This window comes from Neopsephotus bourkii, unplaced genomic scaffold (genome assembly GCF_033783945.1).
Source record: "Neopsephotus bourkii isolate Nb327-2 ecotype Australia unplaced genomic scaffold, CSIRO-AGI_Nbou_v1 NB_947, whole genome shotgun sequence".
In the NCBI taxonomy this organism is placed as follows: Eukaryota; Metazoa; Chordata; class Aves; order Psittaciformes; family Psittacidae; genus Neopsephotus; species Neopsephotus bourkii.
The window spans coordinates 1,059,098-1,081,439 of NW_026901441.1; the positions used below are offsets into that span (position 1 = coordinate 1,059,098).

Here is a 22,342-nt window from a genome sequence, read left to right on the forward strand (position 1 = left end):
GGAAAGCTGCTCAGCGGAAAAGGACCTGGGTGTGTCGATTGACAGCCAGCTGAACAGTGTGCCTAGGTGGCCAAAAAGTCCAAAAGCATCCTGGTTTGTACCAGCAATAGCAGGGCTAGGGAAGTGATCATCCCTCTGTCTTTGGCAGTAGTGAGGCTGTACCTTGAATACTGTGTTCAGTTTTGGGCCCCTCACTGCAAGACAGACATTGAGATGCTGGGGTGGGTCCAGAGAAGGGCAATGAAGCTGGCGAAAGGTCTATAGGACAAATCTTATGAGGAGCAGCTGGGGGAACTGGGGTTGCTCAGCCTGGAGAAAAGAAGGCTCAGAGAAGAGGGTCCTTATTGCTCTCTACAACTACCTGAAAGTTGTAGTGAGGTGGGTGTTGGTGTCTTCCCACGTAACAAGAGACAGGACAACAGGAAATGGCTTCAAGTTCCATCAGGTGAGGTTCAGATTGGATAGTAGGAAAAATTTCTTCATTGAAAGGGTTATCAGGTACTGGAACAGGCTGCCCAGGGAAGTCATGGAGTCACCATCCCTGGAGATATTTAAAAGATGAGTAGATGTGGCACTTAGGGATGTGCCTAAACCTAGGTTTAGTGGTGGACTTCATAGCGTTGGTCTCGATGATCTTTAAAGTCTTTTCCAACCTAAATGATTCCATAATTCCTTGATCTTCTCATAGAGTTTTTATGCAAATACAGTTTTTTAAAACATGTTTCCTGTTCATGAAGTGGACGATATTCCCTGTCATCAAACAGTAAAGCATGAAATTTCAACACATCAAGAAATGCTCATCACTAAGTGTTTCAATTCTGTATGCAGTCCCAAATCACTTCACAAAATGCAGAGAGCACACCCATCAAATCCACACAATGGGATCTGTGCCTCTTCATTAAAACAGCAATAGAATACATCACTGAGCTAGCTGCATGGCCAACTTCAGACAGAAAAAGCAAGTGGACAGATTTGACAGCATTCTCAGCAGTATGTTTTGGTAAATGACAAAGCTGTGCCTTGCAGAAGATGTGTTACCTGAGTTAACAACATGAAACAAACATTTCTAATGAGCACAAAGTGTTGAACTTGCTGTAAATCTACCCTGTAAAAGAGGAATTCCTTTTTGCTTGTATCCTATACATTTATACCTTCCTTTGCCAAAATGGTCTGTATTCCATCTGATTCTTAAACAAAGGATGAGGCTTCACTATCCAGGAGGTAGCAGTGCTTATAGAAGAACTTCAAACCCAGTTCCAACTTTGGTACAGAGTCAAGTCAGACCCAGCTGCAGAAAACAACACTGGTTATTTGAATTTATTATTATTGCTTTGCCTTGCAGCACTGCACCCTGAAACCACTACCGAGATCATGGATTCTTAGGAGCAAAGCCTGGACACTATCCGAACACACAGGAAAGGAGTGTCACTGAGACAAGAAACTATCTGAAGAAAGAAGATGGACAACTGAAGGGAAAAGCATTACCTCAATTTAACAAATGCAGACCTGAGGTATAGGCAGACTTCAGCTTCTTCAGTGGCAGCATACAAAGGTTAATTGTACCTCAAGTCTCTGCCCAATAACTTCACATCCAGACTGATTCTTCCTTAAAGTGAAATCAGGAAGTACAAATCTCAGAGTAGCACTAGCAGAACAATGACAAATTTTCTGGATGACAATGACTGCTAATTGCTCCTGACACTTGTCACAGGCTGCCAGAAGTCTTAGCAGCTACAGTTATACTCAGCATTACGGCAGTGCAATGCACCTTCAAAAAAAGGTCAGATACTTTTGATTGTAAGTTCTGGCAAACCAGTAGCTGAATTAGCAAGCTTCCATCACAGTCAGCACTTTTGGCAAATACCTACCCTCAAAGTTCAACCAAAACCACCAAAGATGTGGGAAATTAATCATTAAATCTTCTTAAAGTTACCCCTCCAGAGCTGCTAGATCCCAGCACACATTCTGGGACAAGCACACACAGCACACACAAGCCTATCAGTTGGGGTTAGACAACTCAATATTAAGGGCTGGTACCTTTCATGTATTTCATATTAATTTAAAAGAGAAAACCGGATGTTTTCAGAAGAATACTATCATTAATCACCCTGCTCTTGTGATGGATGACCACTAAGATATATGAGTATGTATACAGCATTACTCCCATACCCTGACTTATTGAAACTCCAAATTTCAAAATTAGCAGGCACACCTTGGTACCTTGGTAGAAGCAAGATATCACTGATAAACCAAGAAACTGCTGTCAAAATTTTGTTTCTATCAAGAGTGCTTACTCTGTAATTTGAGGAAGAAATACAAAACTGCCAATCACAAGCTACAGCACATCTCAGATGCAAAATACCTATTCTCTTTTCTTAGTACAAGCCCCAGGATATCCCAGCAGATCTACTTACCTGTGTCTCCATTGCTCCCCCGTCTTCTCTTTTTTGGGGGTGGTTTCCTACTTTTTTTTTTTTTTTTTTTTTGGCCAATGGGTATTGCACATTCAAGATTTTTAAAATTGGGGGAGATTGGGGGCTGCTGCCTCTTTGTGTGCACACGTGTGGTCAGCAGCAATCTGTGAACAATAACATTTGCTTGTGTAGCTGCGAAGATATAATTACATGTACTGCAGTCTGAGATTTCATTGTGCATCCCTTACCAAGTACACTGGGGCAGGCACATGCTCCGTATTGAAGACCCCACGCTGCTATCCTTAAGGCCATCCGAAACAGCCAAAACTTAAGTTTAGGACAAGACTGACTACTGTAGTCCCACACCACCCCCCACCCCAAATGTAGCACTGATACATTTATTTACCTCTTTCATATTCATTTTCTGGCTGCCAAAATACAGGATGACACTACTGCCTACCTGTTTCTCATTGCAGTTTGGAAAACTAATTACTTTCTCAAATGTTTATCTAGAAAAGAAAGAGCTAGACCAGTCCAGGAGAATCAAGGTTTAGTTTTGTGTTAACCACAGTATTACTGTGACAGTCTTTAATTGTGAACATAATGTTCATATTGTAGCCAAACAGGGTCTTTTACATTTAGAAAAAAGGGCAATAAAGAGCTGGAAATCCTCGTCATCTTCTTCTTTACACCTGTTTAACAGTATGTAAGATCAGACGGTGCAGGATCGAGGCTGAGACTTCTATGCCACCTCTGCAGGATTTAAATGCTGGTTTCCACTCTCTCCTCCCCTTCCATTGTGCCACTGGGGAAAACGCAGAGAGAAACAGCCAGTGTTCCAGGTGGTAGGATCAGTGCTAAAAGTGGCTAAGCAGATCCCTGATACCAAAGAGCAGAGAGTAAAATAAGACTGTTTACTATCCTGTTTGCTCATCCCAAATGACACTATGCAGCCTATGACATTAGGTACCTATGTGGCTTACCTTAAATACTGGAGCAAAACCTTAATGCTGCTATGCGTATGCACAGCCACACACACCCGTACCAGGGAGATCTCCACACACTGCCTGGGGACCGAACAGTTATCCCTGCCCACCAGAGTCTGGTTCTGGGGAAAAACTACAGAAAAGTACCAGGAAGATTTTCCAGCCAAGAGCAGCTGCTGATTCAGCAAAACACAGGCCTCTACACACTCAGAGCACTTTCTTTGGCTTTGATTAAGGTCTCTGCTGTACAGTGATCCCTTTGCCCCAGTTTTATTCCTTTCTTCTCACCTGCTTCATCTCTTAGCTATACTTGCACCCTCGCTTCAAACTTCAACATCCTTTACTCCTTTTTCTTCCCATTCAGATGATTCCTTTTATCTACATTCTTCACCCACCCAAAAAGCAGAGATGCCACCTTTAATTAAAAGCAAAAACACACAAACACACACCATTCCCTCAGGCACTGAGCCTGCACAGACCAATATGCACATGCATATAACCTCCAATATGTCAGGCTGAAGATGACAAGGCTGGACAGACTCAGAGGATGTGGCCTATAAACCTGCCTGTAAACCTTGAGAATAACACAACATTTAGTGCTGCCTTACAGCTGATGTACTTCTGCTCTTTATACCGCATCTCCCTTTTGTCTGTTTACTTTGTTGGGAAAGTAAATTCCTGGAGCGGAGCCTTTCCACAGTCTTTTATCACAGGGGGTACATACAGCTCCTGTAACAGCTGGGGCCCTTTCCTAACCAGAGGAAGCACTCTTCTTTTTAATAATAAGTTTAAAGCAAATTCCAAGTATTCAAAACCACAAAAGGCCCAAAATTCTGAGACCGAGTTAACACAGCAGATTATTTTGAACAATTAATAATGTGGGTTACTAATATCAGGTTTAGGAACTCTACGATGTGGTTGGGCTGGGTTTCCAAGTCCTCTGCTACAAACAAGGAGAAGACTGAACCACACTCTTGTTAAACCAGACCAGATCTGTTGAATGGATCAACCTTTCAATGAGCAGGTTAGGGGCAGCCAAACAGTAGTTAGGTAATGCTATAAAATGCTGATTTTCTGGGAACGTTGAAATTCAAACCATAGAATCATCAAGTGGTTTGGGTTGGAAGTGACCTTAAAGATCATCTAGTTTCAATTCCCTGCCATAGGCTGGGATAGCTTCCACTAGACCATATTGCTCAAAGTCCCGTCCAGCCTGGCCCTGAACATGTCCGCGAATGGGGCAGCCACAGCTTCTCCGGGCAACCTGTGCCAGCTCCTCACCACCCTTACAGTGAAGAATTTCTTCCTAATGTCTAATCTAAATAAGATGCACTGAGGTGTCCAGTTTTTCTTCTGTCAAGCTACCCTGTATTTCCGGATGCTCTCACTGCACCATCCGAGCCTGCCGAGATCCAGGAAAGCATCTCTGCCAAGCCCCAGGCATCTGAACTTAATGACTCAGGCCCCTCTCTTCACAGCCATAAGGCTGGCTCAAACCCTGAGGATTTCTGAACTTCTGTATTTTCTAGTTGATTTCTAATTTATTTATTTTCACACTGAAAATAAATGTTCACCTCCTCCTGATTTGTGTGCTTAACCATCTCCAGTTCAAGCCCAAAGTGAAACAGACACATAAACACACAAGTTCCAGGTCTCCTACCAAAGGATCCATCACTTTTCATTACCCAAATCTCAGTGTACAGAAGTGCTATTTTACACCAGTTCTGTACTAGACTAGTAGGCAGCTGCATCACTCCCAGCCTAGTTCCAGGCTCCACCCCAGCTAATTCCAGCCTTTCCCTTACATATCATTCCTGTCCTAAGTTCCTCCTCTGTCTGATCCCCGCAGATCCACCTATACGGCCTCCGAGTCCAACTTTCTGTGCCTTCAGGGACATGTACTTTCTTACAGTTTTCCACTCACTTGTTATGTACTTTCTCCTTTCCTGATGTCCCTCACAAGGCAACAGGCTGCACTCTCATCTTCTCTGCTCATTTTTCCTCTCCCACGGCAACTAAGCAACCATAGGTTTTCTAGTGAATAGCCTTGCCAGCACAATGCAAAATGCCGACTATTTTACTCATTAATCTGCTGGCTACCCTGTGAGGACATTTGAAACACCTTAACTAGTACGAGACTCAGAATTACCACAATAAAATAAAATAAGAATTTTATCAAACAAACTACCTTGGTTTCACTGATGGCAATTTAATGATAATTCATACTGAAAAGGTACTACTTCTCACGTGGAGGGAAATATACTCTTACCTTGGTAGCCATAATATTATTTGAGAAATGAGAGAAAAGGAAAGATATCAATCTCAAAAATCCCACAGGAGGGATCTGGAGCAAGTGGCAGGCTACTGTACAGGTCTGACAATGCAGTCAGACCTGACGACTGAGCTGAAGTTTTTGCCATTACTGTCTGTGTTCAGCAGTGAAACATGGATGGTTTGGGAACCTCTTCTAGCTGAGGAAATACCTACCCATGATGTGCCTGATGGAGCTCAGTGCCAGTCAGCTACAGAAACCACTCCCTGCTGCCTACTGCTGCAAAGCCTGGTTTAAAATAGCAGTCTTCTCCCAGCTGAAGATCAGAAGGGGCACCACTGGACATCTCAGATACAGACACCTGTGCTCAGGCAACAAAATCCCCTCCTGGGAGACACTCAGGTATCATCAGGGCAGTGCAGACATATCCTCAACCACAACTGGACAGTGCTTTGTACCTCTGAGCACCGACCGCAGCTCATCCTCTTAGCAACATTTTATGAACCAAGCATGACATTTACACTGAACAACACTGCAATTTCCTTACAGTTTTGCAGGAAGCTCAACTTAAACAGAAATGTAATTTAATAAGAATAGAATGGCTCTTTAACTCAACTTGATTTGTCACAGATTTTACTTTATCAAGAGCATGGATATAATGCCATGCCTGGAATGAAGAAAAAATTGCAGCGATTCCTGAAGTACTGCAGACTGAACCCCGATGTACAAGACATATTGTATATAATAGGTAAATTATACATCTAATATACATCAGTATAACCATGATGATTTAAACATTTGGAATGTAAGTAAAGTTGAAAGCCTTAATGAAAAATTTACTATGAGATAAAGACACATGCACCTTTATAAACTGGTCTAGAATTGAACTGGGATTGGACCACGCTGTTACAAGGCATAATTTGAACTGTCTTCTAGTGAACAGATAGAATTAGTACTTTTCAGGTTTACACAATGTAACAAAATATATTTTGGGAAGTAATAAAAAATTGGAGGCTGAGAGCCACTGGATGCAGCTCTGAAGGACAAACATGCTGATACCAAATAAGAAGGGCACAACTTCACAGTATAAAAATACATAGACTGCTACATTCAGACAAACCATGGTAACGGTATTGAGTTTGGATGGCAAGGTTTTGGTAGCTGAGGGGCTAATGGCTGGCTTCTGTGAGAAGCTGCCGGAAGATTCCTCTATGTCTGAGAGCCAATGCCAGCTGGATCCAAGACAGACCTGCCACTATCCAAGGCCAAGCCCAACAGTGACAGTGGCACTGCCTCTGGGATAATGCATCTAAGAAGATGAAAAAGTTGCTGCACAACCAGACAACTGTAGCCAGAGAGAGGAAAGAATACGTGAAACAGCTCTGCAGACACCAAGCTCAGTGCAGAAGAAGGGCAGCAGCTGCTCCTGGCACTGGAGCAGAGATACCCCTGCAGCCCACAGTACAGCCCATGGTGAGCCAGGCTGTGCCCTCAGCCCATGGAGGTCCACTGGGGAGCAGATCTCCACCTGCAGCCCATGAAGGACCTCCTGCCAGAGCAGGGCAATGCCCAAAGGAGGCTGTGATCCCATGGGAAGCCCACTCTGGAGCAGGCTTCTGGTAGGACCTGCAACCCTGTGGACAGAGAAGCCCACGCTGGAGCAAGCTTGCTGCAGGCCTCGTGATCTCGTGGAAAGGACTCACACTGAAGCAGCCTGTTCCTGAAGGCCTGCACCCCATGCAAGGGACCCACGCTGGAGCAGCCTGTTCCTGAAGGACTGCATCCACGGAAGGGACCAGGGCTGGAGAAGTCTGTTCCTGGACTGCACCCTGTAGGAAGGACTCAGGTTGCAGAAGTTCATGGGGAACTGACTCCCATGGGAGGGACCCCATGCTGTAGCAAGAGAAGAGTGTGAGGTGTCCTCCTCTGAGGAGGTAGGAATGGCAGAGACAGCTTGTGATGAACTGATCACAACCCCCATTCCCCATCCCCCTGTGCTGCTGGGGGAGGAAGAGGTAGAGAAACTGCGAGGAAAGTTAACCCTGGAGAAAAAAAAGAGGGGTGGGGGAAGGTGCTTTTAAGAGTTGGTTTTATGTCTCATTATCTTACTCTAATTTGATTGCTAATCAATTAATTTTTTCAAAGTCCAGTCTGTTTTGCTCCCTGTCCTTATCGTGACCCACAGACTTCCATCACATTTTCTCTCTCGATCCAGCTGAGAAGGGCAGTGATAGAGCAGCTTTGGTGGGCACCCGCCATCCAGCCAGGGTCAGCCCACCACAGTAACAGAGCAAAAAAAAATAGCTGTCCTGCACTCTCGGTGCCCTCAGCTTTAGCCTGGAGTAAAATCTACTTTTCCTTTTCCTTCAGGGAAAACACTTTTAATTTTCTTCTTCATTCACTTCTTGGCCTCTGACAAAGGAGTCAAAAGGGTGGCAATTGCCGAAGTCACTTATTGATTTTCTTGGTTTATTTATTAATGCCAGACATGCAAGGGCCTGTCTTCAAAATTTAACACCTAGTATTTTACACCATTGAGTAAACTGCCAGGAAGATTTGTTCATTTACACCTCTGCAACTTTCACATAAGGAGAGAGCTGCCCTCGCAGAAAGTTTATCAAACTCTGGCATTCACAGAAAGCTCTCAAATTTAGGGTCCCTCAGCTAAGATCTACACACAGAAGTTCCCTGTCTTCTCTAAATGCTTTCCTCGGTGGTCTCGGTTGACCATTCTTCTATCAGTAGAGGGGAAGGAAAGCTCTGCTTTAAGATGAAATACGTGCAATAGGAAGCAGAGGGAAAAGTAAAAAGGCACAGTATGAGATCAACAGGACAGTCTTCAAGGGTACATGTACATATCCCATGTGCAATATGTTGCAGTGATCCAATGAAAGGTGACAGAAACCATGAATCACCCTGACAAGGTCTTGATTTCAGAGAAATATGGCAAACACTTAAATGGAGACAGAAAAAAGCATACTGACCATAAATTCTGCAAGGAGGTTGCTGAAAGCATTGTCAAACTGCAAATCCTGTAACAAATAAGAGGACAAAGCCCCTCCATAATAAGAAGTACTACTGTTGATGCCGTTCTCCTCAAGATTCTTCCCTCATATTATTAACTTCACTAAGTTTACTTTACCTCATAGAAACCTCACCTTTTCTACTTCTGATCCCATACAGGATAAATACCAGGAAAGAAAGAATCAGATCACCTTGGCTTGATAAAAGAGAGAGCACTGTCTCATCTGCCATGCAACTACAATTCCCTAGGTCCTTTTTCACATGGACCTTTTAACACGGACAAGCCTAGAACTTAAAACATCTCCACCAGAAAAAGGGATGTTACACGTGAACAAAGCTGTAGATTAACTACTGATGCCCAGAACGGGTCAGTCCTGTCCAGAGCCTGCTGAAAGTTATTTTACAGTGAGTGCTATAAATGTTTGAAGAAGACATTCTTTGAGGGAGTACATTAGCTTTAGGCTAATGTAGTTTTACAAAAAAATTTGCAAACTAAATTACGAAGAGATTTTGCTTATAAATGTGAGAGCTTTTAAATTTAACAACTACAATCAATATCAAATCATCTAAACCCACAAAATAAAAGAATCACGTTAGTGAGGTTCTATATTCTTAGAATAGATTTCTCATTAAAAAAATCAATATCAAATTTTGCTCTAAGATATAAGAAAAATGTACTGTGCATTTAATCTCAAAAGAATTTACACATTTTTTACATATACACTATCAGAATCGATTTATATAAATCTGCAATCTCCACCTCTGAATGAATACGGTTCCTTTCTGTAAATATACTGGAAAACAGCTTTTTGAAGAAAATGAAGGAAAACAAAATAGACAATTAAGACTGCAGGAAATTAGGGGTATACAGAACACAAAGGAATTTAAAAAAAATATACAGATATACTTTTGAACTGGGGGGGACAGAAGGGCGGACGAGGGGTTACAGACATATAGGTAGCCGTGCCTTGGTTTCACTTTTCTGAAGTTTATTTTCTGAGTAAAGCTAGGGGCGTAACTGAGCAGTTACTGAATGGATTTGAGAAAAACGTGCTTCTTTCTGTGAAATACAAAACTTACAGGGGCATCTCCCATCTAAACAGACTCAACAACACTTCAGCCTTATTCCAGTTAACACATGTGCTTCCAGTGACACTTGCTCCGAGGCAGAGATTCACCAAAATTAACCAAACTCAGGAGAGGCAAGGGATCACAACAATTCCGTATTTTGCTGGTCCAAGGCTGCAACCTGTTCAACTCTGTCATCTGTCTCCATGATATGACTGCAGGCAAAACTGCTTCCAGTTTTCAGCTCCTGATCAAATTTCACCAATGCACTCTGCATATTTTAAGTGATGCTAAGCAACATAATGTTGCAATTAAAGTCCATAAAACAACTTGTACATATTTCCATACAGCCTGGTTCCATATTCTTGGGCACAAGCACATACACATATACAAAATCTCTTCTAATTCTCATCCATAAAGTGCAAGCCCATTACCCTGATACTCTGCAGGTGGCATCCAGGGCCAAAATCAATAGAGTTAAAGTGGAATGATCTAGAGTTCTCATAAATTCTGTCCTTTCTTCTCAACTGCCTAGGCTCACACACCATGCACTCCATCAACCAGCTGCCTTCCTGTTCTACATCCACAGCTAAAAACACACAGGCAGCAGAACATTAAACTGTATAGCTGAAGTCTGTCATGCAATTATTGCAGTGTCAAAATTTTTGCAATAAATAATAGTACCAAGGAGACTGATCACCTAAAGTAACTAAAATACTCATAGATTGTTCATGTCCTTTTACCACTCAAGCTTTCGCATTATGTTTTCATCTACATCCATGCCATTTGATTTAATCAGTACAAAATTTAGTCTCTTGATGTCAAATGTCAAAGTGATTCTGAAGTTAATACTGCAAAAGTGCAATGACTTTATTTTGAAAATAAATTCATATGAAAGGCTAATTAAATACCTAGAGAATAATGAATAGAAATGAAAAATTACACTGACTGCTTTCTTACATGCAAAAGGTATAGAAATTGTGTAAAGAAACAATATTAGAAAGCTCAGCTACTCTGGTTCATGCCTTTTCCAAGACCAATAAAATCATCAAAAGAAAACAGTTATACTAACAACAAATCATGGCTCAAAACACAACTAAACATATTCAATCATCCAGTTCCAAAACGGCCTTTTGTTACATAAACTCTCCTTTGCCATTTCTCTCAGAAGTCCTGTTACTGATCATTTGATCTGTAGAATACTTCCACATGAGTAATACATACTAATGCAAATAACCCATAGTTAAGCCTTTGGATTGTTTGTATAGTATATGACTTTAGGTAAATATCTGGAAAAAGAATGATGCATCAATATAAACATTACAAAATCTTAGTTCATTTATATCATTTCGAAGTATTCACAGTATATTCAAAGAGTTTAGAATTATGATTTATTTTACAAAAATGTAGACAAAATCTTCAACTGTAGCAGCTACGAAACTGTAACGCTTGCAAGGCTCATAGGCAAAACAAGGTTAAAAAATTGTAGTATCTTTTATTAGACCTGCTGGTGTAAGATGTAGACAGCCTTTTGGGTACATAATTTCTTTGTTTGACCAATTCAGAGTACACAGTATTGGTAACCAAGAGAAACACTTGAGAAGACACTTCATACTTAGGTCATTCAAGCATGTGAAGACTTCCACTAGCAATTTTCAGAACAAACAGAGCGCTCTGTTTCTTGCTAGAAGAGTAGCAGACTTTTTCTCCACAATATAATAATACTTAAACAGCATGGTTGGGCTGTGCTCCATTCATGAGCAATGTCCTAATAAATTTTACATAATGAAGGTTTTAAAAAAAATGACTCTCAATTAAGGACCTTAAAGTAAATAACTGTATTTTTATGCCAGACATTTAAATCACCATTCTAACTAGAATTTGGTGTTTATCTAAAGCCCAAAATACAGCAAAAAATATTCTTTGGTTACACCCCAGATCCTCAAAATTTCAAACAGTTAATTTGCTAGAGCCACCACTGCCACCATGAAAAAGTTTAGCTCTATCTGCTAGGTTCACCCCTGCTCAAAAAGCAGCTCTCAGTGCATACACTTATCTTATGGACTCCAAGAGGGCTTGATATAGGAAAGGCAAACCTAAGAAAAAAACAGATTTCAAAGACTGCCTATTTTTATTATAGATATCTAAAAGAAAAACCCAACCCATACACAGACAGGCATGCTTCTCCCTTACGTTCAATCATATTAAAAACATGCAAAGTGCACAAAGTCCTGACACTGAAAATAAGACACACCTGATGTGAACAAACTCTGAAATGACTGCTGAAATAGATGTTCTAATTCAATCTAGAACTGTCTGGAAACAGCTATTCATCATGCCATGCCTCTTCATGCCTCTGAAGTGGCAAGTGTGTGAATGGTTTTGTGTGTGTCATTATTCTGAAAATTGCAACTAGCTTTTCTTGCCTCTGTAAGAGTGCCAGAAAATATATTTGGAACATGGCTTTCTCATTTAAAACTCTCTCTGGACATACATATCTGACATGCAATCAAATTTTGAGAATGATTACTTCAGTTACAAGTACAAAGAATTACGATGCTATCTTATTGTGTTGTGTAAATTATCTTACCTAAGTAACTCTTAAAGCAAACTGATTAGTGGTATTCTTTTTTGCTGTTTGTTGTGAAAACCAAAAATAACCCTGACTAACATTTACTGCCTAGATTCCAAAATTAGGCAACACCATAAACACTGCATAATATTTTACCATATCTGTGAAATATAAAAGAAGGGCTAAAACAATTGTAACTCTTGACAGATGCAGAGATCTAATAAGCTAGGTGCATCATTACAGATTCTATATATGGATCTGACTGGAGTAATACACACAGCTCTGATCAGGTGTAAATCATTCCAGTAGTTGTAAATTATATGCAAGTATTTCCAAAAAGCAGAATGAAATCACTCTGCGTTTGGGACTGATTATATAAGATTTTCTTAATGTTTTATCACCACTGGGAATTAAACTGTAGGCACTCAAGCTTTTCCCAAAAAAAACATGATTGTGTGCCAGAATCTATTAATTAAACTTGGCAGGCCCAGGGGAGAAGACAAATGCAGTGGGCATCATTGGGTAGAGTGAAGGGGAAGGTAGAAATGGCTAAAAAATATAAATGGCTCTAACTATTGGTAACCAAAAATAAAAATTCAATTTTTTCATTTTCCACCTTCAGTAACGCCTGCATCCCAACAAGCCCGAACACAAGTGCAGCAATATTTTTAAATATTTAAAAATGTATTTCAATATTTTTAAATAGCCTATTTCCTAAGGTATTAAGTTCAAGTCTTAAAATGCTTAATAACCTTCTGATGAAGAAGCATACTACATCTTTGTTAGTTGCTTTCCTATATTCAGGGATGCAAAAAAATTCTTCACATGAGCCTTCAGAAACAAAAGGGCACTGGCAAGACTGAGAATTCCAAAACTCTCTTAATGCTGTTCTCCCTCTGCTATTTTCCAGAAAAACAATCAACGGGAAGGTACCTTCCCCATCTAGAGAAGATGGTCTCTTCTTGCATAATTCCTTTTAAGATCTGGGTTAATAGCAACTCTGTACTTTAAGAAGTTCCCGCCCAGAGATCATGTTCTTTCACCCAGTCTTTGTCTTCACCCTTCTGAAGGGCACAGATAATGCCCATGAATTTGTAGACTCACGAACTTCTCTCTCAAAAAGTATTGGCACATTGTCAGACAAAGCTGGGCATGAAGCTTTGGAGGCTTCTTGTATCAAGTGGATAATCACATGGGAAGACACATGAACAGGAACCTTGTGCATTTTAATAAAACCACTGAAACTGGGGCCAGAAAAAAGCTCTGGACAAAAGCTTGCACTTCAGACCTTCCAGAATTTCAACATATGCTGATCTGAAGCCCATGCCTTGAACATGATAGGGATGTTTATTATTGCCTGTCATTCCCTATCTCTTCCTGCTTTTCTATAGCTTTTGAGGAAATTCCTATGAATCTGCTATTGTCTGCTGACAAGTCTCCTGCTCCTGCCTTCACGGGGAGATGGCCCCCCTGTAGAACAGTCAATGAGTGTCTCATAATTGCCTTCCCACATGACTGTGTGCAGTTGTGAATACATTTTGACTGTCTTCTTGAACTACTCAGTCCACCTTCCTGCTTGAAAATCGCTATCGATTCCCTGAAATTCCCCTAAAGTCATGAAATACCTCCTTCTAATTCTGAGGTCACCACAGCTGTCTCCTTTGATCAGGACACCTTTATGGCCACACCTATCCTCTCACAGTGGTGAAAACTTGAAGCTTTGGATGCTATTAAATTCCTTCTGATATTTCCCATTGGCCAAAAGGCAACAACAGTTTCCACACAGTTTAATTCTCTTTCCCCCTCTCTGAGTAAGGACCTTGAACAGGAAAGAGAAGGAAAGGGGCAGAGAGCAGTGACCACAAGCAATTCTTTTCCTGAATGATTCAGGCTGATTCAAGAACACATTAGATACTGGTCACTCTCTTAAGATTTAAAACATTCAACAAAGTATTCAACCAAAGTGTGTTAGGATCAACTTGTCCCTAATTATTAACTGCCACTCCCATGGAAAAATCTTGAAATAACTCTTTTAAGATCTGGGAAGGTTTCAAGCACCTGCAAGTCTTTCTATTGAAGCTACTCAATTCAAGTTACAAAACTATGAAGAACCTCCTGTGTTCCCAAGTTCCCTACTAATTCTATTCCCTTGGAAAACAATCTCTTTCACAAAGCTGTTAAATCCCACCAGAAAGGTAGTAAGAGCTTTTATCCTTACTTAAATTTGCCCTAGAAAATGACTGCCATGGTAACTAGGAACCTTCTTCTAACTTCTGGACAAAATCTGTCTAAGGTTGATTGACAGCTTTTCCCTCTTTGATAAGCTACTGATCCATCAAGGGGTGGATAACAGTACATTGGCTGTCCCAGTGCATAATCCTCTTGGGCCATGAGAGTCTGTAAGAGAACAGAACTGGAACGCAACTGTGTTCACAGCTGCTGTGGTTTGTACTTAGTACTTACCCGACCCAATGGGAAAAGGCTCACAATTGCACACGAACAAACTTTAAGTACATACAAGTAAGTACATATAGTTCTTATATATCATTTGTCTATGATTGAAACTTGCTAAATATTAACTGAGGTTGTTTCACTTCAAGCCACCTTACACTCACAAACAATATAGTAGTTTCAGGCTATCTAGTGTTTGAATGTACGCTTCAAATTTTTTAACTATTTTCCTTTAAAATGGTGTCCCCGTCCCCCTGCTCCACTTTTGCAAACGATGGTTTGTTTTTCCTCTTCAGCCTCATTGAAAACTTCCTTCTCGTGCTTCCTCACAACCTGCTAGTCACATCAGTCACCTGTAGGGCAATATCTGGATGTCAGTTTAGACATCAGCCACTCATGAGCAAGAGCTTCCCTTTCAGCTACAGAAGTATCTATCACATAAAAGAGGAAAAAATGCCTCCAACTGGATTGTTCTGCAGAGAAGGCCATGGCACATCCTACCAGTGTCCTATGCAAACATTTATTCATACAGAAGCAGCAGAAGCTCAGGTCTGTAAGGCCAGGCTCCAATTAGAGGAGTTGTTAGAGACTACAGTCTTCAGAGATACCCACAAAAGCTGGTATGAAAGTTTGAAACAGGCAAACAAGTGGAAGAGAGTCAAGTCTGCCATGGTAAAGCTCCACCTACCCAACAGACTCCTCTCCATCAAAGATGTGGCAAAGAAAGTGAAGCTCTCCCAGTCACAGAGGAACAAAAAGGCAAAGCTCTGAAGCCCCAAGATTGACCATTCAGCTGGAAGGTAGGAGAACCTGCTTCCTATTCCCAGAGCTCTCAGTATTTTAAACTTCTCTGACTCTTTTATAAAAGGCTACATTAACAGCCCTGGGTAACCAGAAGCACACAGCATGAGATGAGATGATGGCTCCTCTGCAAAGAGAGCTCTTCCTGTTGGGCTTGTCAGTGAGTTAGGCTCCTGGGTCCATACATTTTTCATTCTTTCTATGGGGAGCCAGACTTTTTCCACCAAGTCATAACACAACAGCACTTGCCCAGGACACAATTTCTTCAGGTTGGTAAGTGTACTGGGCTTAGGTAATCACTTCGTAACCGCCAGGCTATTACACCTAAGGTAGCTGGAAGCATAACATTGCCTCTCCCCTACATGTTAAGAAAGTGGCCACCACTGTGCCAACAGCACTTTTGAGTTCAGCACTGAGTAGCAATACAATTTACAGAAGTACTGTATTACTATCAGGTTTTTCATGGGACTTAAGCATATGACTATGTAGTTTGAGAATCTCAAACTTAGATGTAAGACACAGCAAGCAATAGAGCAGCCACAGCACTTGTATGCTCTGGTACTGTATGCCCCAGACACACAGAAACACGCAGGTTCTCACATGCACCATTATGGAAAGATTTCACGGGAGTGCACTTAAGATGCCTCAGTTTCTACTTAGTGCCAGGTAAGCAAAGCGGTCATGTGAATTTGAGCCCATACACCAGATCAGGACTACAATTCACTGCACAAAAGCACGGATATGCTCTCAGAAGTAGCTACTGACACTGCCCCTATTACAGCAGGAATGTAAAAACGGTCTTTGGATGTAAAGGAAATTTCCAGGGAATTGGCTAATGTTAAAGTCCTCCTCATGCCAAGGTACACCTGTTCATAACAAAAGCAAAAGGATAAACTTTCACAAAAGCCCTAACTCCTCAACACATTGCCCCAAGGTATTCAACAGGTCACAGGACAGCAGAATTTTCTCCTGTCCCCACAGTGGTTTGAAATCAGACATCGTGAGGGGAGGACAAGGTCTCTGCTGCTGACCAGGTAAACCTAGAAGAAAGCCACACTGGCCAATACAAGGTGCATGCCTTTATCCTGTGAGTGCTGTGTTAGCCCCAGATTGCTGAAGGAAACTCAACAAACTGCCAGACAGGGCAAGTTCCTGGAAGGAGAGAAGCATGTGGTTTCAAACCAGAGCATGCATTTGTCACTCCCCAGTGAAAGCAGTGAAAGCATGACACTGTCCATAGTATACGCTGATGTCAGCATGAACTGGCAGGCTTTACAAGAAGCCTTTTAGCTCAGTCAGAACCAGGGCTCAGGAAGACAAATGTACAGACACAGAAGAAAGGGACACAGCGTCTTTACCGATAACCCTGATATCCTTCACTCTCCTGAAATCCACAGTCTACTCTCAGAAACACCTCAAATTCCCTTGCATCCACAATTTTGTGAACAGCATGTGAAGAACACAGGAGTTTAACCAATAATTCTTCCTATAGTTTTCTGCTACGAGGAGTGCTGGAAAGGAAAATCACAAGTACTAGTTTAGAAACTCTTATTGCTTACAGGACACCCAGAATAGGAGAGAAACACTGCACCCTTTTTAGCCCTTATGATTCATGAGACAGCATATATCCAGCCTCTGATCAGCCCAGGACTGAAGGTAGCCTAGCTTGCAGCATTGATCCGCTTCGCTTCCAGAGCACATTACAGATTTGCACGTGGGTGTTACAGACAGAAACATTTCTCTGCCAGGTGGTTTTAAACGAAAACTGGTGGCTGATTTGCTGAGACATTTGAATAATCAGAAAAACTTTTACTGAAGATAACAGGAAGGGATGGTGATGATATGCGACTTCTATAATATAGCCGTGTCATCTGAAAAACACCACTGTGTATTTGTAACAAACCAAAATTATGGGAGTAAATTTCATCTCAATATCCAATCTTAAATGAGTTATTCTCTGGAAAGATGCACCTAGCTCTTGTCCCAAAGAGGAAGTAAGTGCTCGGCATACAGAAAAGGCAAACGGTCTCAGAAAAATCTAATGGCTCTCAGCAAGTATCAAATCATAATCCATATAAAAAACTCTTTGCTGTGACCTAATTTTTGAAAACCAACGATGTAGCTAAAGTGACTACATGGGTTTGTAAGTTTCCCAATGCATCTTCTAGCAATTTCTGGCTCTTTATTTAAAGAAAAAAATCTAGTTTAAAAGTCACTATTCGTCAGACCAATGGACAGCCCAGACTGTAATTCTCACAATTTGAAAGAACTCTCATAAGGAAATAAACTTTTAACTTTGGATATCACAAATCTTGAAGATGAGGTAATTTCAAGTTTGATTCACAAAATACAATTCTGACCTCTTCTAAATTTTTTATTTGAAGTGCCCTAAATTCATTTAGTAAAACTGCTTAAGATTCCCATAATTTCACAGAAAAAGAAGTATCAGTCCACGATTCAGAAATTCCAATGCAAAAGGGGAGGTGGGAGGGAGGGAGGAAAATTTATCCTGTACCCCACGTTAAAAGGAATAGGGCTGAGAAATTACCATCTCTACCAATAAAAGTTTATTCTTGCAGTGACTGTTAAGATTTATAGTATTGCTCTACAACATCATCACAGAACCAGTCGTCTTCTTCACGGAATAATAGCTAATATTTACAGGGAAGTAGATGGGCTGGAGGACAAGGAATGGAAGAAGGATAAATGTAGTTCAGAGCCTCTGAGGTACTCTTTTATTTAATTTTCTTCTGATGAACAGAAGCTGAGGAGGGATCCTTCACTTACGTTCCCCCACACTGACTAATGCAGTGCATTTTCATGTTTCAGCCACCCCATCTCCACAACCAGCCACACCCCAAGCGCAATGAGCAGCAACAGCAAACTGAACTCTTCATCCTGGACCGAGATGCAAACACCACGCTTCTGACCAGCCCCTTGGCAATATGCAATGCTAGCAGCTGGGCCTCAGCACCCACTGCTGCAATCACCTCTAGTAGCCCCTCTGAAAATTCAGAGCCAAGCATGGCTGGGAAGGAACAAAGACAGCAGTATACTAAAACACTGTCCAGCTTCCCTGTAGGGCCAGGAGCCTGAGAGGTTTGCTCTCCACGTTGGTCAGAGAAAGGCCACTGGGAAGAGCTGGTACCTGCGTTGCTTCAGTGGGTATTTCCGATGCTGCCAAAGGAGATACCCAGATCACATCAGACCTCTAGAGCATCCCTTCCAAACACAGGTGTACACAACCAGGGATAGTGAGGTAAGGATACACCTGCCGTTGCAGGGAGGGTGTGGGTTAACGCCAGAGGTCTGCACTATCCCTGTCACCTCTCCTACCGTTCCCCCCTCAGGGCAAACAGGCCTGATGGGTACTCAGGAGAGGAGAAATCCTGATTCTCCTCCACAGGCCACAGCTTCAATCTGTTTATTCTCATCACTCGCAGCAGGCAATTCTGTAACGTTACGTTTGAAGCCTCCTATTGACGGAGGAAGCCAGAAAATGTGGTCACATGCGCGGTTTGGCAAGGATGGGAAGGGAGATGAGAGAAAAGGTTCAAGAGAGGCTATGGGGACCTGGCTTCCAAACATGGCACCTCCCCACACACCTTCCCGTGCCGCCGGCAGCGGGACAAACCCGCTACCCCTCCGTCCCGCCACCACGCACGCACGCTTCCCCTCTGTAACGAGCGGAGCGACTAATTGCACCAATTTCCTCATGTCGAACGCCCCGCTGAACCCGCAGCGAGCTGCCCCCCGGCCGCTGCGATCCCAGGAGGCCAGCTCGGGGGGCGGCGGTCGGGGGCAGTCGCCTCAGCCCCGCGTCGGGCAGCGGCGGCCGAGCCAGACGGTGGCAGCACGGCGGCGGCGGAGGCTCCCGCACGCAGGGAAACCCCACCCAGCGGCCCCTCCTGAGAGAGGCGGGATTCTGGGGACCCCAAAGGAATCCCACCTCACCCCTCACCCCCCATGGTGGGGTTTCCGCCCGCCCCCTTCGCCCGCCGGCTCCCTCGGGGCAGGCAGGGCCGCCGTCCTGGCTGCGTCCCGCTGTGCCGGGCTCCCCCAGCAGCTCTGCCTCGGGAGGAGCTGCCCGGGGTCGGGAAGGACGACCGGGGAGGAGGGAAGTTATGGGTCGGGAGCGGAGCGGGACCAGGGCCCCGCAGCGCCGGCCACGGCAAGGGGTCTCTGCGGGGCGGCCCTGGGCAGCGGCCGGCTCCGGCTGTTGGCAGCGCCCGCTCCCGCCCGCCGGCGATCGGCGCATGAATGAGTGCCTGAATGAATGAATGACTGGCGTCTGCTTACTTGAGCATGGCCTCTTCTTTCTCCTCCTCTTCTTTCTGCCGGTCCATCACTGCCATGATAATGTTCCTCTCCTCCTCTGTCAGGTGGCTCAGGTCGGGCAGCTCCTGCATCGGGGGGGGCACCGTAGGCGGGCGAGGGCCGCGGGGCCCCACCGAAGAAGACATTTTCTTGCCGCCTCTCCCTTACACCTTCTACCTTCGCACAGCAGCCCCGGCCAGCCTCTCCTCCGCCCCCTTCTCACAGTGTAGTCCTCCGAGCAGCAGCAGCCGGCAGCTCTCTAGCAGCAGCGGAGGAGGAGGCGGAGACCCAGCCTTTCATGGTTGCTCGCATCCACCCCGGCCCGGCTCCTGCTGCTTGCTCCCTTTGTTTCCGCGGTTCAGGGAGCTCGGGGGCTGCCGTTCCGCCGCCCGCAGCCCATCCTCCCGGCGGTAGGCGTGCGCGGCGGGGGTGCCGTGGCGCGGAGGGCTCCGGTCGCCGCTGGCGGGCTGCGTGCGGGAACGGGGGGCGGTGCGGGCCGGCAGGGAAGGGCGGGTGCTGCCGCCGTCGCCGCCGAAATGCTCCGCTGCTGCGAGCCTGGGGCTGGGAGGAGAACGGGGATGGGGGGGTCGGTGCCGGTGAGGCGGAGTCCGAGGCGCGCCGCCACTGCCTGCCCCTGCCTGGGACTCGGCCGGCCACGCCACTCCCCGCCGCCCCTCTCGGTCGTCCCGCGGCCAGAGGGTTACGGCGCCGGCACCGCCGTCCTCCTCTCGTCCTCCCCGAGGTGTCCGTGCTGCAGGTCGGGTCCGGGAGCTCGCCTCAGTCCCTCAGGGCTGCCGTCTGCGCCCTGGGCAGGAGCTACCCGCTGGAAGGGGGCAGCTGCCGAGGAGCTGTGCTGAGGACGGCCTGCGGCGCCGGGAGAGCCCTGGGCTACCGGTGTTGTGCCGCTCCCTAGGGCGTGAGCCGTGCTAGCCCCAGCCCCGGATATCAGCCCTAGCTGCAGCCTTGGGCAAGCACTGTCACCACTCGAGCGTCCCTTCTCTGGGGTCCCACCATTCAGCACCTTCTTCATCTGCCTCTTACACTCAGGCAGTGGCACCCACGCCATGATCCCTCCATGCTTCCTTGGGGATGGCGAGTGCTCTTAACTGCTTGCGGACCCATATTTTCACTGCTCTGACCCACCAAAACCAGCCATGAAACGTGCCACAGTGCCAACTGAGGAGATAGTGCACCACAAAACAAAACTTCAGTTCCAGACAGACATAGCTTCCCTACCGACTTCTGATCTATCAGCTCTGAGCAACCTGATTTTTTGGGGAGCTGGTAATGAACACACCAGCCCTTCTCTACAGGAGATCATCTGCATGTAATCCACTGAGCAGGAGCTCATGACTGTAGCTCTTAAGGGTCCTTTGCCCAAATGCATGCCAGTCACTGAATGAAATCGTTTTAGCTACTTAGAAATGCAAAGCTGAAATACAGAGAAAACTGCACTGTCAAATAAAATGTGAGGTGCCACTAACACACACTGACATGTAAGACCTCTCAGTCACTTCTATGACCTTCTGCCGAGGTCACAGTATGGAAACAGCTCTAGTTTCTAGAGAGATCGTCTGATGGGCATGAACCAAGGGAAAAAAAAAATCTATGCTGGCAGTGTTCAGTGCTTCTTGCTGCCAAACTTGCCAGGTTTGGAAAAGGGAGAGGGACCAGCTTTCAGCCAGCCACACTAATACCTCACACACAAATTCTGAGGGCTATGAACCTTTGTGACCCTTTGAGTTTGAGAGGAATTACTGTGGCCATCTGCTTGTGTCCCCCAAGAGATTTTCTGCAGGACACAATTTGATAACACAGATTAAAAAGAAACAAGATAGGCACTACTGTGACCACCAGAACTTTTCAATGGTAATGTTCATCTCTTCTGAGTGAAGTCTCTCAACTCTTCCAGCATATGAAGGAAACTGAAACTTGAATGACCGACAGATGGCTCAGAAGAGATTAAAATGGTGTTAATAAGCAAGGCACTATGAAGGGCTGGTAAATATTATAATGTCATACTTAGTTAAAGACACACACCCTCTGCTAACTCATGTGGTGATTTTTCCCAGGGCCTGGCCATATTATTGCTACTAGATGTAATCCTTCTAGCTGAGTACTAACAAATCAATAAAATCACTTCCCGCCATCTGTGACTGGCAGGGAAGATAGCCTTCATGTTAAACACTGATGTTAGAGAATTTATCTGTTCATTACCAACAGACAAAAGTACGGCAGAAGTCTCAAAACTGAAGGAAGCAAGACCGAAAAGAATAAGATGATGAGAAGAAAGTGAGGTACCACCGTATGTTTAGTATCAGACACAACTAAAACATGACATGACTGGAATGGTAATACTAGACACTGTGATTATGTCATAGGTGTCCATATGTAGTTCACACTCCTTCAGATAATTTAGGCATGTACAAGCTATGTA

At 44.1% G+C, this 22,342-nt stretch overlaps 1 protein-coding gene across 22 annotated transcripts in view; it reads right to left on the reverse strand.

Moving 5' to 3' along the window:
• Positions 1-20,360, reverse strand: part of RIMS1 (regulating synaptic membrane exocytosis 1) — a 298,538-nt gene extending 278,178 nt beyond the window's left edge. For all 22 annotated transcript variants that reach the window (XM_061358529.1, XM_061358527.1, XM_061358553.1 and 19 more), the window contains exon 1: positions 19,888-20,360. In XM_061358529.1, the coding sequence (XP_061214513.1) occupies positions 19,888-20,051 (164 nt within the window). In that variant the 5' untranslated portion in view covers positions 20,052-20,360. The remainder of the gene's footprint in view (positions 1-19,887) is intronic.
• Between the last annotated feature and the right edge of the window lie 1,982 nt (positions 20,361-22,342).